Genomic DNA, 13,665 nt, shown 5'->3' with positions numbered 1-13,665 from the left:
TTGGCCTTCCGTAATGTTCGCACATGAATTGACAATGCGCTGACGCATGTTGTCAGGTGTTGTCGGTGGATCACGATAGCAAATATCCTTCAACTTTCCCCACAGAAAGAAATACGGGGACGTCAAATACGGTGAACGTGCGGGCCATGGTATGGTGCTTCGACGACCAATCCACCTGTCATCATATATGCTATTCAATACCGCTTCAACCGCACGCGAGCTATGTGCCGGACGTGCATCATGTTGGAAGCAAATCGCCATTCTGTCCTGCTGTGAAACATCTTGTAATAACATCGGTAGAACATTACGTAGGAAATCAGCATACATTGCACCATTTAGATTGCCATCGATAAAATGGGGGCCAATTATTCTTCCTCCCATAATGCCGCACCATACATTAGCCAGCCAAGGTCGCTGATGTTCCACTAATCGCAGCCATCGTGGATTTTCCGTTGCCCAGTAGTGCATATTATGCCGGTTTACGTTATCGCTGTTGTGAATGACGCTTCGTCGCTAAATAGAACGCGTGCAAAAAATCTGTCATCGTCCCGTAATTTCTCTTGTGCCAGTGGCAGAACTGTGCACGACGTTCAAAGTCGTCGCCATTCAATTCCTGGTGCATAGAAATATGGTACGGGTGCAATCGATGTTGATGTAGCATTCTCATCACCGACGTTTTTGAGATTCCCGTTTCTCGCGCAATTTGTCTGCTACTGATGTGCGGATTAGCCACGACAGCAGCTAAAACACCTACTTGGGCATCATCATTTGTTGCAGATCGTGGTTGACGTTTCACATGTGGCTGAACACTTCCTGTTTCCTTAAATAACGTAACTATCCGGCGAACGGTCCAGACACTTGGATGATGTCGTCCAGGATACCGAGCAGCATACATAGCCCACGCCCGTTGGGCATTTTGATCACAATAGCAATACATCAACACGATATCGACCTTTTTCGCAATTGGTAAACGGTCCATTTTAACACGTGTAATGTATCACGAAGCAAATACCGTCCGCACTGGCGGAATGTTACGTGATACTACGTACTTATACGTTTTTGAGTATTACAGCGCCATCTATCACAAAGCGAAAACAGTCCTGCACGAATATGTAATAAAAAATGGGGCTTCCTATTTTAAAAAACGTAGTTCATATCCGCTTGACCTATGGCAGCACCATCTAACGGGCCAACCATAGCGCCATCTGGTTTCCCCCTTCAAGCTATACGAGTTTCGTTCTTTGTAGTTTTTTCGTTTGATGCTTATTTCGTGAGATATTTGGCCCGGTCACTATCAATGGACCACCCTGTATACGCCTTCTATTAAACTACTCGTGTTTCCCTATACAGACTTTTGATAGCTATATAAACTGTAAAGAGTAAACTCTGTGCTCCGTTATTCTCTGTAACTTTTCGCTAATCACATTATCAAAGGCGTTCTCAAAATCTATAAAAACAATATGTGTCTCTTCGTTAAATTCACTTTGCGTTTCAATAAGCTGTTGTAAAATAAAAACTGCACCAGTTGTTGATCGTCCATTTCTATTTATTTCCATTAGTAAACATCGTGCTATTCTTTTCAGCCTTGTGTTTAAAATTCTTTCCTAAAGTCTCTAGCTGTGTCAAATAAACCCTCTTTAGTTTTCACATATATTTTTTCTCTTTTGTTATGAATCAATATTACTTTCACTTTCTTCCATCTATCCTATCTGTTTTTGCATGTAGCACATGTTAAACAGATGTAACAATTTAAAGTGTACTGAATCCTCCATATTTAATACACTCTGCATTAATTCCAGCTAAAGCTATTGATTCCCGATGCGGTTTTCACAGCTACTGTCAGTTCTTTTTTTGTTACGTCATGTAGGCCTTTTACATCTATTTCTGGATCCTTTTCTTTCTTCTCTTCCTTGTTAGCATCATACCATCGGTTTGTACAGTATTTAATCGACTCTTCTTTCATTATGTTATTCAAATAATGTATCCTCTTCTGTATTATTTAATGTTGTCAAACTCTTATAACTATTAGATATTAGAATCTTTTTCAAATCATTTATATAAATATATCCTCTTCTTCTTCTTTTACCTACCGTTGACCCTGTCTTTTACGGGTTCCACTGTACTCAGGTTAAATCGTTTTCTTGAAAGAAAAACTCATGAATACACAATATTTTTTTCCTTTCCCTGAGAGCTAGGGAGGAGCCGCGCCTGCTCCCTCCCCTCCCCCCCCCCCCCCCCGTCTTGCCCGCAACCATTGGCGCCAGACACTTTACAGTGGCAGTTTCGGATGGAGGGAGTTCTGAACTACGACTCCAAAAGACATCAGCAGAGGTAGCGCCTGTGCTGCCTAACAACACAATTGTGCGACAGCACTACTGAATGTTTTGTGTGCTCTGCTTTGCTTTCTATTGGTCGGCGCTCATTTTTTGCATCTTTTTCCTTGTTTTGAAACAAGTGAAGGTACTAGTCCTGGTCCATTAGGATGGACGAGTTCGATTCTCACAACACCAGAAGCGATAGGCGGTTCCGTCGACCATATATGTCAGTTCTACCCTTGCAGGACCACGGATCAATCTAGTGCGCTGCGAGCCCTTCAAGAGCAAGATGGGGCTTCTTGCATTTCACCTTAAGCTTCCCCGTAGCGTTCGGACTTTCCTGTGGTTATGGCCGTGGGCCGTCAGTTAAATTACGCTATCCCTATAAAAGTATACGATGTACTCTTTAACGTGACTGCAGGCCGCAAGCACAAGCAAATGTGAGCCTCGACACCTGCGGGAAAGGTTGACATGCACGGCAACGAGTTCCGCCCTTCCCTTGAATGTGTGTGAATTCCTAAGGGACCAGACTCTCGAGTTCATCGGTCCCTAGACTTGCACACTGCTTAAACTAACTTATACTAGGAACAACACACACACCCATGCCCGAGGGAGGACTCGAACCTCCGGCGGCAGGGGCCGCGCAGTCCATGACATGGCGTCTCAAACAACGCGGCACCATTGCGCACAAAAACCTTATAGACTGGGCATACAGACTCTGATACGTCGATGTTGATGTGTCTGGCTGCTTTGAAGTCCCTACTCATTCAATGTCACGTGAGTAACAATTCCATCAGTGACATTTCATCTATTCTAAAACTACAAAAGTATTCTATTGCTGATGTGGTTGTGGAGTGGAAATGCGAAGGAACAGCCACAGTTAAACCAAGACCAGGAAGATCTCACGTACTGACGGACAGGGACCATAGTCCATTGCGGACAGTGGTTGTAAAATTTTTTGTCGATGATTGTCACAGGCGATGGAACATGGGATCATCACTTCGCACTGGAAACACAACAGCAATCCATGTAATTGCGCAACACCGTCTCTGATCAGAAGAAAAAGCCCAAAGCCACCCTCCACCGGTGCACCTAAATCTACATCTACACTCTGCAACACACCGTGAAGTGCATGGTAAAGGATATACCAGTTATTAGGGTTTCTTCCGGTTCCATTCGAGCATGGAACGCGGGAAAAATGATTGAATGCATCTGTGAGTACTGTAATTATTCTAATCTTATCCTCACGAGCCCTATGTGAGCGACACGTAGAGGGTTGTAGTATATTCCTAGAGTCATCATTTAAAGCCGTTTCTTGAAACTTTGTTAATAGACTTTCTCGGCATAGTTTACGTTTACCTTCAGTAGGCTGCCACTTCAGTTTCTTCAGTATCTCTCTGACACTCTCCAACCGATCAAACAAACCAGTGACCATTCGTGCTGCCCTTCTCTGAAAGTCATGGCGACGATCTTCTGGGACTCTGAAGAGGTTATCCTGTTCGACGTCCTCCATCACGGTGCAACAACCAACTCTGAAGTGTATTGTGCTACCCCTAGGAAGCTAAAGAAACTAGCGTGCTCATCGCCACAAAAATGCCAACGAACTACTTCTTCATCATGACAATGCAAGGCCTCAGATAAGTCTGCACACCCAAGAATAGCTCGTAAAACTTCATTGGACTGTTCTTCCCCGTCCACGTTACAGCCTGGATCTCGCACCTTCCGACTTCCACTATGTCTGGCTCAGTGACGGATGCACTACATGGGAAGCAATACATTGATGGTGAGGAGGTCAGTAATGCAGCAAGACGTTTGCTCCGACGTAGACCAGTAGAGTGGTGCCACGCGGACATACCGGTGCCGTAAGGGTGTCGCATTAAATGGAGATCATGTTGAAAAACAGGATTTTGTAGCCAAAAGAGTGGGGAATAATATGGTGTATTGAAATCCTGAATAAAAGCAACCTGCTTTCAGAAAAAGAAGTTCTGCATTACTTACTGAATGCCCCTCGCAGACAAAAAAAGAAAACAGAAAACTGTAAGTCATAGCACTAAGTAAACCGGTGTAATGCTACTGCAGTTACTTACTGAGGCTGTTAGCATTGTACATGGCATAGTTCAGGCCCGACATTTACAGCAGCTCATGCAGCTGTAATTAGAAACATCCCCATCTAAAACTGCCACATTGAATAGTCTGATCAATGTTACTTGATAGTTGACAGTTCACGTGCTGGAGCTGGTTTCCTCCAATCAGAGCGCTCAGCGTCACGCTCGAACTGTTCGCCTTAGCCAAATTGACCGCAACAATTGCTCAGTTCACTTCCGATCCCTTGTCTGGCATTCTTTCTTGATATGTTTGGATCCCGAGTCAGGGGTACTTTTATTTTGCATTTCATCATACATGATAATCACACTAGAAACAACACACGCAAATAACGATGCTAATGAAATGCACACGTTTCATACATAGCACTAACTAACGTTACTGGCTACTTTCGTAGAAGACGCGATTCAGCGTCGGATATGCAGTTATTATAATCAAAGAGATCGGCTTACATTAGATAAGCTTCACACAACATTGCGTGAAACCGAGTTTTTGAAGGCTGCAATTGATCATTGTGACTGGGATCACAGTCAAAAATATGATGTCTTCACTCAGTGATGTGCTTTAATGCAATGGCTAGCGTATCAATATGCCATGTTCAAATCGCATAAAATTCCATGAAACTTTTTTATTTCTAAATTTAATCACAAGAGTTTGAATACCGTTTTTATTCAATTAATTGTTTTAAATGTATTTTTTATTTTTAATTCTTTGCCACGTAATTTTCATCATGGTACTGACATTTTTATTTGCTCTTATTTTACTACTTATTCTTTTTTCGTCTGGAATCTTAATGTGTCCCCTATAATCTGCAACCAAGTGCCAACGAAGACTGCCCATCGGTTGATAATGCGGCAGCTCGTGTAGCGAGTCAGAGGATACCTTCAGGCGACTAATGATAGCAACAAATTACGTTTTGCTTTTAACGCTGGAACTGAAGTTTTTCTGTCTCGAGTTTGCTCATAGAGCTTAGCCTTAAACACCATGATCAAAGTGATCGTGAATTTTGTTCTCTGCAGATGTCGACCGCTGTTTCCTTGGATATACTGCACATTACGAGGTCGTGGTTAATTTACAACACTGCTACAAAACGCGTCTCCACCTGCACGCCATTTCGGACAAATACAGGCTTTTCCACGAATGGCAATTTACACGCAATCCTGCCCCAAAAGCCACCTAAACCGGCTACGCCATGAGGTAAAGGTGGCCGTGCAAAACTACAAGCATCAATACTGAGCAGGCAAAATAGCCATGCTTCGCGTTGAAGATGGCTCGGCCTGGTGAATAACCAAACAGTTCTTAAGAAAATGGCACCGTGTTCCTCCTCTACAAGTCGTCCGTCAGAGGGGTTATCCGCGAGCCTGACGCGAAGGCAAATGTCTTAGCTGACAGCTTTGCGGATAGCTTCACGCCGATAGAGGATAATATAGATGAAGAGAACACACAAACTGTGCAACGACGGCTGTCCACTTTCCTCGCAGAAGATGCAGGCAACGCTACAGAACCCATCACTAAGGAAGAAGTAGACGCCCAATTTCGCTCCATAAATACCTGCGGATGTGACCAGGTGGAAGCTCTTATGCTGAAACAACTGCTACCTGATGCACTGCGGCCTCTCACAAATGCCTTCAACTATGTTTCGCGGACTGGCGACTGCCCCTCTGCGTGGAAACACGCGGAGATGGTTGCCATTCCCAAACCAGGCAAAGACGCTAAGGTTCCACAAAACTGTCGTCCGATAATTCTGCTCCCTGTTCTATCCAAAGTCTTCGAAAGACTCTATATCAAACGGCTCTTGGAGCACGTGAACAGGCAGGGGCTGATTCCGCAGAGCAGCTCGGTTTCCGGCACGGCCACAGCACGCAACACCAACTACTGCGTGCTGTCGAGGGCGCGATGGGAGCTCTGGAGCGTCGAGAGTACTCAGGGACGGTGTTTCTTGACATCTCCAAGGCCTTTGACTGCGTGTGGCACGAGGGCCTCCTCTACAAGCTTTTTGTACTGGGGGTTCCGACGCCACACATCAGAGCCATCGCGTCATACCTGCGTGACCTGACGTTCCACGTTCGTGCCGAAGACGGCGTCTCAACAAATAGGCCTATAAGAGCGGGAGTTCCGCAGTGGTCGGTTCTCGGGCCCCTGCTGTACTCCCTGTATACATCCGACGTGCCACGCAGCGCAGCACTCACACTATACGCGGATGACACCGCACTCTACGCTGTTTTCCTAAGGATCTTCGTCGTTCGCCGCGGCTTACAGGAAGCAACGAAATTCCGGCTGAGATTTGATACCACTAAAAGTCAGGCCGTCGTAGAATGCCTATGGACCTTCAGTCGTTGCGAATCATGGGAGGTCCCATCCCCTGACCTAGCACGGCTAAATATATAGGGGTAACCCCTCATAGGCACCTTACCCGGAAACCGCACGTCCGTGAGGTCTAGGGAAACGCGAATGGCCGCGCGGGATTAGCCGAGTGGTCTGAGGCGCTGCAGTCATGGACTGTGCGGCTGGTCCTGGGGGAGGTTCGAGTCCTCCCTCGGGCATGGGTGTGTGTGTTTGTCCTTAGGATAATTTAGAAAAAAAATGGCTCTGAGCACTATGGGACTTAACATCTATGGTCATCAGTCCCCTAGAACTTAGAACTACTTAAACCTAACTAACCTAAGGACATCACACAACACCCAGTCATCACCAGGCAGAGAAAAACCCTGACCCCACGGATAATTTACGTTACGTAGTGTGTAAGCTTAGGGACTGATGACCTTAGCAGTTAAGTCCCATAAGGTTTCACACACATTTGAACATTTTTTTTGAAAAGCGAGTGGTCGCTTGAAGGCGCGGTATCCCCTACTCAACCCACAATCGACGCTTCCTCCACACTACGGGAATTACGCGCACTGATCTAACCAGTGCTAGAATGCGCGGCTGCAGTGTGGGCGAACGCAGCCGATACACATACACTCCTAGAAATTGAAATAAGAACACCGTGAATTCATTGTCCCAGGAAGGGGAAACTTTATTGACACATTCCTGGGGTCAGATACATCACATGATCACACTGACAGAACCACAGGCACATAGACACAGGCAACAGAGCATGCACAATGTCGGCACTAGTACAGTGTATATCCACCTTTCGCAGCAATGCAGGCTGCTATTCTCCCATGGAGACGATCGTAGAGATGCTGGATGTAGTCCTGTGGAACGGCTTGCCATGCCGTTTCCACCTGGCGCCTCAGTTGGACCAGCGTTCGTGCTGGACGTGCAGACCGTGTGAGACGACGCTTCATCCAGTCCCAAACATGCTCAATGGGGGACAGATCCGGAGATCTTGCTGGCCAGGGTAGTTGACTTACACCTTCTAGAGCACGTTGGGTGGCACGGGATACATGCGGACGTGCATTGTCCTGTTGGAACAGCAAGTTCCCTTGCCGGTCTAGGAATGGTAGAACGATGGGTTCGATGACGGTTTGGATGTACCGTGCACTATTCAGTGTCCCCTCGACGATCACCAGTGGTGTACGGCCAGTGTAGGAGATCGCTCCCCACACCATGATGCCGGGTGTTGGCCCTGTGTGCCTCGGTCGTATGCAGTTCTGATTGTGGCGCTCACCTGCACGGCGCCAAACACGCATACGACCATCATTGGCACCAAGGCAGAAGCTACTCTCATCGCTGAAGACGACACGTCTCCATTCGTCCCTCCATTCACGCCTGTCGCGACACCACTGGAGGCGGGCTGCACGATGTTGGGGCGTGAGCGGAAGACGGCCTAACGGTGGGCGGGACCGTAGCCCAGCTTCATGGAGACGGTTGCGAATGGTCCTCGCCGATACCCCAGGAGCAACAGTGTCCCTAATTTGCTGGGAAGTGGCGGTGCGGTCCCCTACGGCACTGCGTAGGATCCTACGGTCTTGGCGTGCATCCGTGCGTCGCTGCGGTCCGGTCCCAGGTCGACGGGCACGTGCACCTTCCGCCGACCACTGGCGACAACATCGATGTACTGTGGAGACCTCACGCCCCACGTGTTGAGCAATGCGGCGGTACGTCCACCCGGCCTCCCGCATGCCCACTATACGCCCTCGCTCAAAGTCCGTCAACTGCACATACGGTTCACGTCCACACTGTCGCGGCATGCTACCAGTGTTAAAGACTGCGATGGAGCTCCGTATGCCACGGCAAACTGGCTGACACTGACGGCTGCGGTGCACAAATGCTGCGCAGCTAGCGCCATTCGACGGCCAACACCACGGTTCCTGGTGTGTCCGCTGTGCCGTGCGTGTGATCATTGCTTGTACAGCCCTCTCGCAGTGTCCAGAGCAAGTATGGTGGGTCTGACACACCGGTGTCAATGTGTTCTTTTTTCCATTTCCAGGAGTGTATATGTCGGCTCCAAGGGGTGCAAGGGAGAGCTCTGCGACTCGCCTTGCACCTACCGCTACCCGACAAGGACGTTGCATGAACAAACAGGGATCCCCATGATAAGGGATCGCATAAAATAGACTGCCTGACTGTTCTATGAAGCGTCGCGGCAGTCTGACAGTAGGCTAATTTCAAGTCTGCACCGACAACGGACCACGAGATGGCCCGACCTGCTTCGGCAGTGAGTTTAACAGAAACGCGTCAACGCTCCTCACACCAAGAGGAAATACACGGAGGAAACGCAAAGACAGTTGGAAAAACTCAGCCTGCAGGAACAAAAACAGCTGTCGTTTAAGCCGTCGGCTCACGGACCTTGCTGTCGAAAGTTAACGTTGAGCGTGACAAGTTCAACGTGCTGCTGAACGCTCAGGAACAGTGCGACTTGTGCATACGGTACGTGGGCCCCAACGTGGTATACGCGATCGCAACGCACTCCAGCGGCAATTGAGGGATGTTTCTAGTTCGTAAATCACACTGTTTACTCAACGGGCGCGCATAAAATTCTCACGTTAGCTCTATTAAAACGCACATTTCCTCCATCGTCCACAAAAAGGAAAGTACCATGTCCAATCAATAAGGACACAGACTTATAAAAGTTCCATTACAAACAGCGGAATACAAATTTGGAATGCTTCTCCGCGTAAGATAAACATCATTTCATCATTTCCACATTTTAGTAAAACCCCAAGGTCAGTCTTACTTGATCACTGTTCCTACCCAGTAGCAGAATCTTTGCAACATGTGAATTACGAAGCATAAAATAAAAAGGAGCAAAATATCTTTATACAAGCAGCGCAAGCTGTCCCGTAGATTAAGCCAATCGATCAAAGCCACCCCTCAAAAAAAGGTGAATTTGTATTTACATAACATCAAATATTATAGCATATACTTATATTAAACTAATAATAAAGTATCAGAACCTAATAAAAACGCGAATGCTAGGAAATTTTTTTTGAAAGTGTTAATACGCGAACCACCACCCAACAAAGACTCATTACACTAAACCAATAACACGCTCGTTGCATTTAATCACATTGTGTTACCCCTTGCTATAAACGTTAATCGTAGATAATTATGTTACTAATTGAAATTTAATTATAACAGATTGAACCAAGAAAATGCGTTTTGGGTGGATCTTCAATGTGTCGCTGTCTTCAAATAGCCTATTCTCATAATACGCAAGTTACAATAATTCTTTTGCCACGAATATGAAATTTCTCATTATTTTATTGGAACGAATCGCACAACTAACATAGGGTTTTCCAGTGATTCTCAATTTGCTGGTGCTCAGAAACGGCATATATACATATAGGCTTGAAATGAATGCCAATATGGCGCCTCACAAATCTGTACTGAAGAGAGACGGCGTGCGTGCGACATAGGTGGCGTTGTGACATCTCATTGGTCAACGCTCAGACGCACTCTCAGAATATCTGACATGCCAGATATTGCTCTGCACGTTCGGAAAGACTCCCGAACATGCTATTCCACGCTATGTTGTCAGCAACTCGGCACGCTCAACGTTCGGATGCACGGTCCGTGTGCCGACGGCTTTAGGAAAAGAGCAGGTGCGTCTCCTGTCGCATTTCAGTTGCTGGTCACTTAAAATCAGCCGCTGCCAGAGAGTACCTTGCGGCGACCACTTCGTACACTGCTCCGAGTTACACATTAAGAGCATTTTTGAAGTGACTTGTCGTGATTGTGCTGTAATATCTCTTTATATTCGATGAATTATTCTGATACAATTCTACCCTTGAATGAAGTTTACTAATTTCCTATCTTCATACTCGCAGAATCCATACGCAAAGTAGTTTCATACAATATCTATGCCATGAACGCATAATCATTCTTTGTAGTACTCTCTCTGGTCGTGGTTAAAAAAAAAAAAAAAAAGAAAAAGAGCTTCCGAGATTATCTTCATGCCGATTAGCCTGAGCATTGTTTGAAGAATTGTAATCTGAATATTGAGATTTATGACAAAAGATCACTGATACGAAATTCTACGATTAAAAGGGAAATATATATATATATATATATATATATATATATATATATATATATATATATATATATTGCTGCTTCATACAAAAGGTGTGTATTTGACATTTGAGAACTAATGATATTCATCGATATATTGCGTAGTTGTTAATCAGAAGGGAACTTCCGAAAGACTGGATACGAACCTGCATTTAATAATTCAAGAGCTCAATTACTTCTTCGGAAGGTTAAACTTCATCAAAGCCAAATATCCGCTTGATCTGAGGTTTCCCGACTGATTATACAACGGTTTCCCGACTGATTATACAACGCTCCCAAAATTACGAGGCATTTTATTTGTACAGATTAGCAGACTGCCGCAAAGCACGAGCCTGCAGAGAAGAAGAATCATCGCCTGATTTCATTCTAACAAGTAAAATTTCTGAATCATTTTGAGTCACTGAGCTATGACTGTGTTTACTATTGTTAATGATTGATTGCTCGAACGAATTGAGAACTACATAATTACATAGATAGGAGGAAAAATTACAGTGTGTTACCTATAACCGAGCCGGCGGCCGATGTGGCAACACTGCAGCGCCAACTGACAGACGTCAACTATCAAGTAATTTTAAATGGAACTATAGTGTCTGCACTATAGTAGCTGTAGCGGTAGTAGTACTAGAGATGGGCAAAACTGTTCTTTTCAGAGATTGGATCAGAACTGTTCACTCCCTGAAATGAATTAGCTCTTTTTCATGACTCACCACTCATTTACAATAGAAAATAAATGGAAGGCACATTGCCCTTTAAACTTGGTTTATTCCAGTACTATACCTGTATTTTGATCTTATTTGATCCTATTTTGAAGTAACACAGATAATGAGTAAGAATTTTGTATTGTTTATTGAAATTTCCACGATATGACAAAGTTTTTGATTATTGATTTATTTTGCACTATCGTGGTTTTTTGGGTGATCGGAAAATGTTGTAACTTGAGATTTAGATTAACAATTTATTTGGCTATAATGTATTAAAATTTCATTAACCTCATACAAATACATCGCAATCCATATATTTTTAAAGTGAACGTTTCCTTCCGAAGAAATCGCAAAATCCGTACCAGAATAAGAAAAAAAAATATAAATTTGACTGTAAAACGAAAGTGCTGCATATAGCCTTACGCAGAATAAAACAAGGAAAATATTGGTGTATCACATTTTGCGATACGTTTATCGGTTCGCTCGTAATTAAAGCGTAAATTCGAGTGTCCATAATAAAAATTCTATAGTAAGAGGAGTCATCAGGAACCTAATCTAATCAGTTTAAACAAATAAAAATAAAATAAAAACAATTGATGTATACATAACATCATAATGTAATATACATAGCGGTATTACTGCGAAAAACAATATCCAGTAGGGACGAGCTCCGATGCAGAGGCGCTGAGTTGAGCAGGTCGAGCCGCGAGCTGTATTACTGCATGAGCTGAGACCACAGAGACCACAGTGACACCTGAGTCGCTTTGCTCAAGGCTCTGGCTAGAGTCGAGACAGTGGGGTGAGCGTTGAGCGGGCGAGTTCTGAGGGTGGGGGGAGCGGTGAACTCACCCGCTCCGAGACAAATCGTCCGTTCCCTTGCGAGCAGGTTGTTGCAAGTAGTTCCTATGTTATCCGCTAGGTGGCTCTCTGTCCTGTTGCTCGCATCAACTGCCCAGAGGGCAGGACGTGCGACTGAAACGATCGCCGACAGAGTGCGATGCGAAGTTACGCTGCGCCAGACACTGCGCGGCAGACGACGCACAGAGACGGCACGGCATATGTGAAACACAAAATCCAATGGGGCACTGCACAATGCAGGCAGCCAAGGTAGAAGCAGGGCAGAGGCCGGCGCTGGCTGTGTTGTGTGGCGTGCACTGTGCTCTGACCAGCAGAGGCGCTGCTGATATGCTCCGTCTCTCTCTCTCTCTCTCTGCCGTGGGAAACGTTTGGAGCTACCGTTCTTTTTTTCTGAATCACTGATTGTTCACTCCTTTGAAAGATTGAACTCTATGAATTAGTTCAAGAGCGGATCCCCCATCTCTAAGTAGTAGTAGTGGCGCTTGTTGTTTTCGCTTGTGTGCTGCAGCAAGCGGTCGCTGCTGCACGTGGGCGAGGACTGCGTGGTGCCGTTCAGCGTGTCGCTGGCGCTGCCGCGGTCGGCGCCCTACGCCCCCGCGCTGGTGCAGCTGCTGCTGAGGGCGCAGCAGAGCGGTCTCGTCGCGCTCGCAGCCCGCGACGTCGAGTGGCAGCACGTGCGCTCCAGCTCGGGCCGCCTGCTCGCAGTGCGTACGCCCACACAGTAGCCCAGCCACGTCCTCACCAGCGCCACACTCACGGTTTACAGCCCCTAGGCTGAAACTGTCGGGCAGGACCTGTCAGGGGAATCTTTGTGATATAGCTAAATTACGAAAATTACTTTTAGAGCAGTTTTCAAATTAAAATTTTACGACGGTCATTCCAAAAGAAATGCACACTATTTTTTTTTAAATCCATCTTTTATTCTACATGTTTGAAAGTTTTACAGTGTGTAGATACATCCTTTAGGAACAATAGTTTCATTTCTCCACATAATTTCCATCCCTCTCAACTGCCTTACGCCATCTTGGAACCAGCGCCTGTATTCCCGCACGGTAAAATTCTGGACCAGCCTGTTGGAGCCACTGTTTGGCAGCGAGTACAAGGGAGTCATCATCTTCAAACCTTGTTCCACGAAGAGAGTCTGTCAGTTTCCCAAAGAGATGACAGTCACATGGAGCCAGGTCAGGACTGTAGGGCGCGTGTTTCAGTGTTGTCCATCCGAGTTTTGT

The 13,665-nt window shown here is 45.8% G+C and overlaps 1 protein-coding gene across 1 annotated transcript in view; it reads left to right on the top strand.

The window, feature by feature from the left end:
• LOC126190374 (ionotropic receptor 21a) overlaps nt 1–13,665 on the top strand; it is a 139,564-nt gene that overhangs the window by 112,247 nt on the left and 13,652 nt on the right. Inside the window, exon 5 of the mRNA XM_049931020.1 lies at nt 12,945–13,140. Coding sequence (XP_049786977.1) covers nt 12,945–13,140 — 196 coding nt within the window. The remainder of the gene's footprint in view (nt 1–12,944; nt 13,141–13,665) is intronic.

The sequence above is a fragment of the Schistocerca cancellata genome, chromosome 1 (genome assembly GCF_023864275.1).
Source record: "Schistocerca cancellata isolate TAMUIC-IGC-003103 chromosome 1, iqSchCanc2.1, whole genome shotgun sequence".
Taxonomy (NCBI): Eukaryota; Metazoa; Arthropoda; class Insecta; order Orthoptera; family Acrididae; genus Schistocerca; species Schistocerca cancellata.
This window is presented reverse-complemented; position numbering and strand designations above follow the sequence as displayed.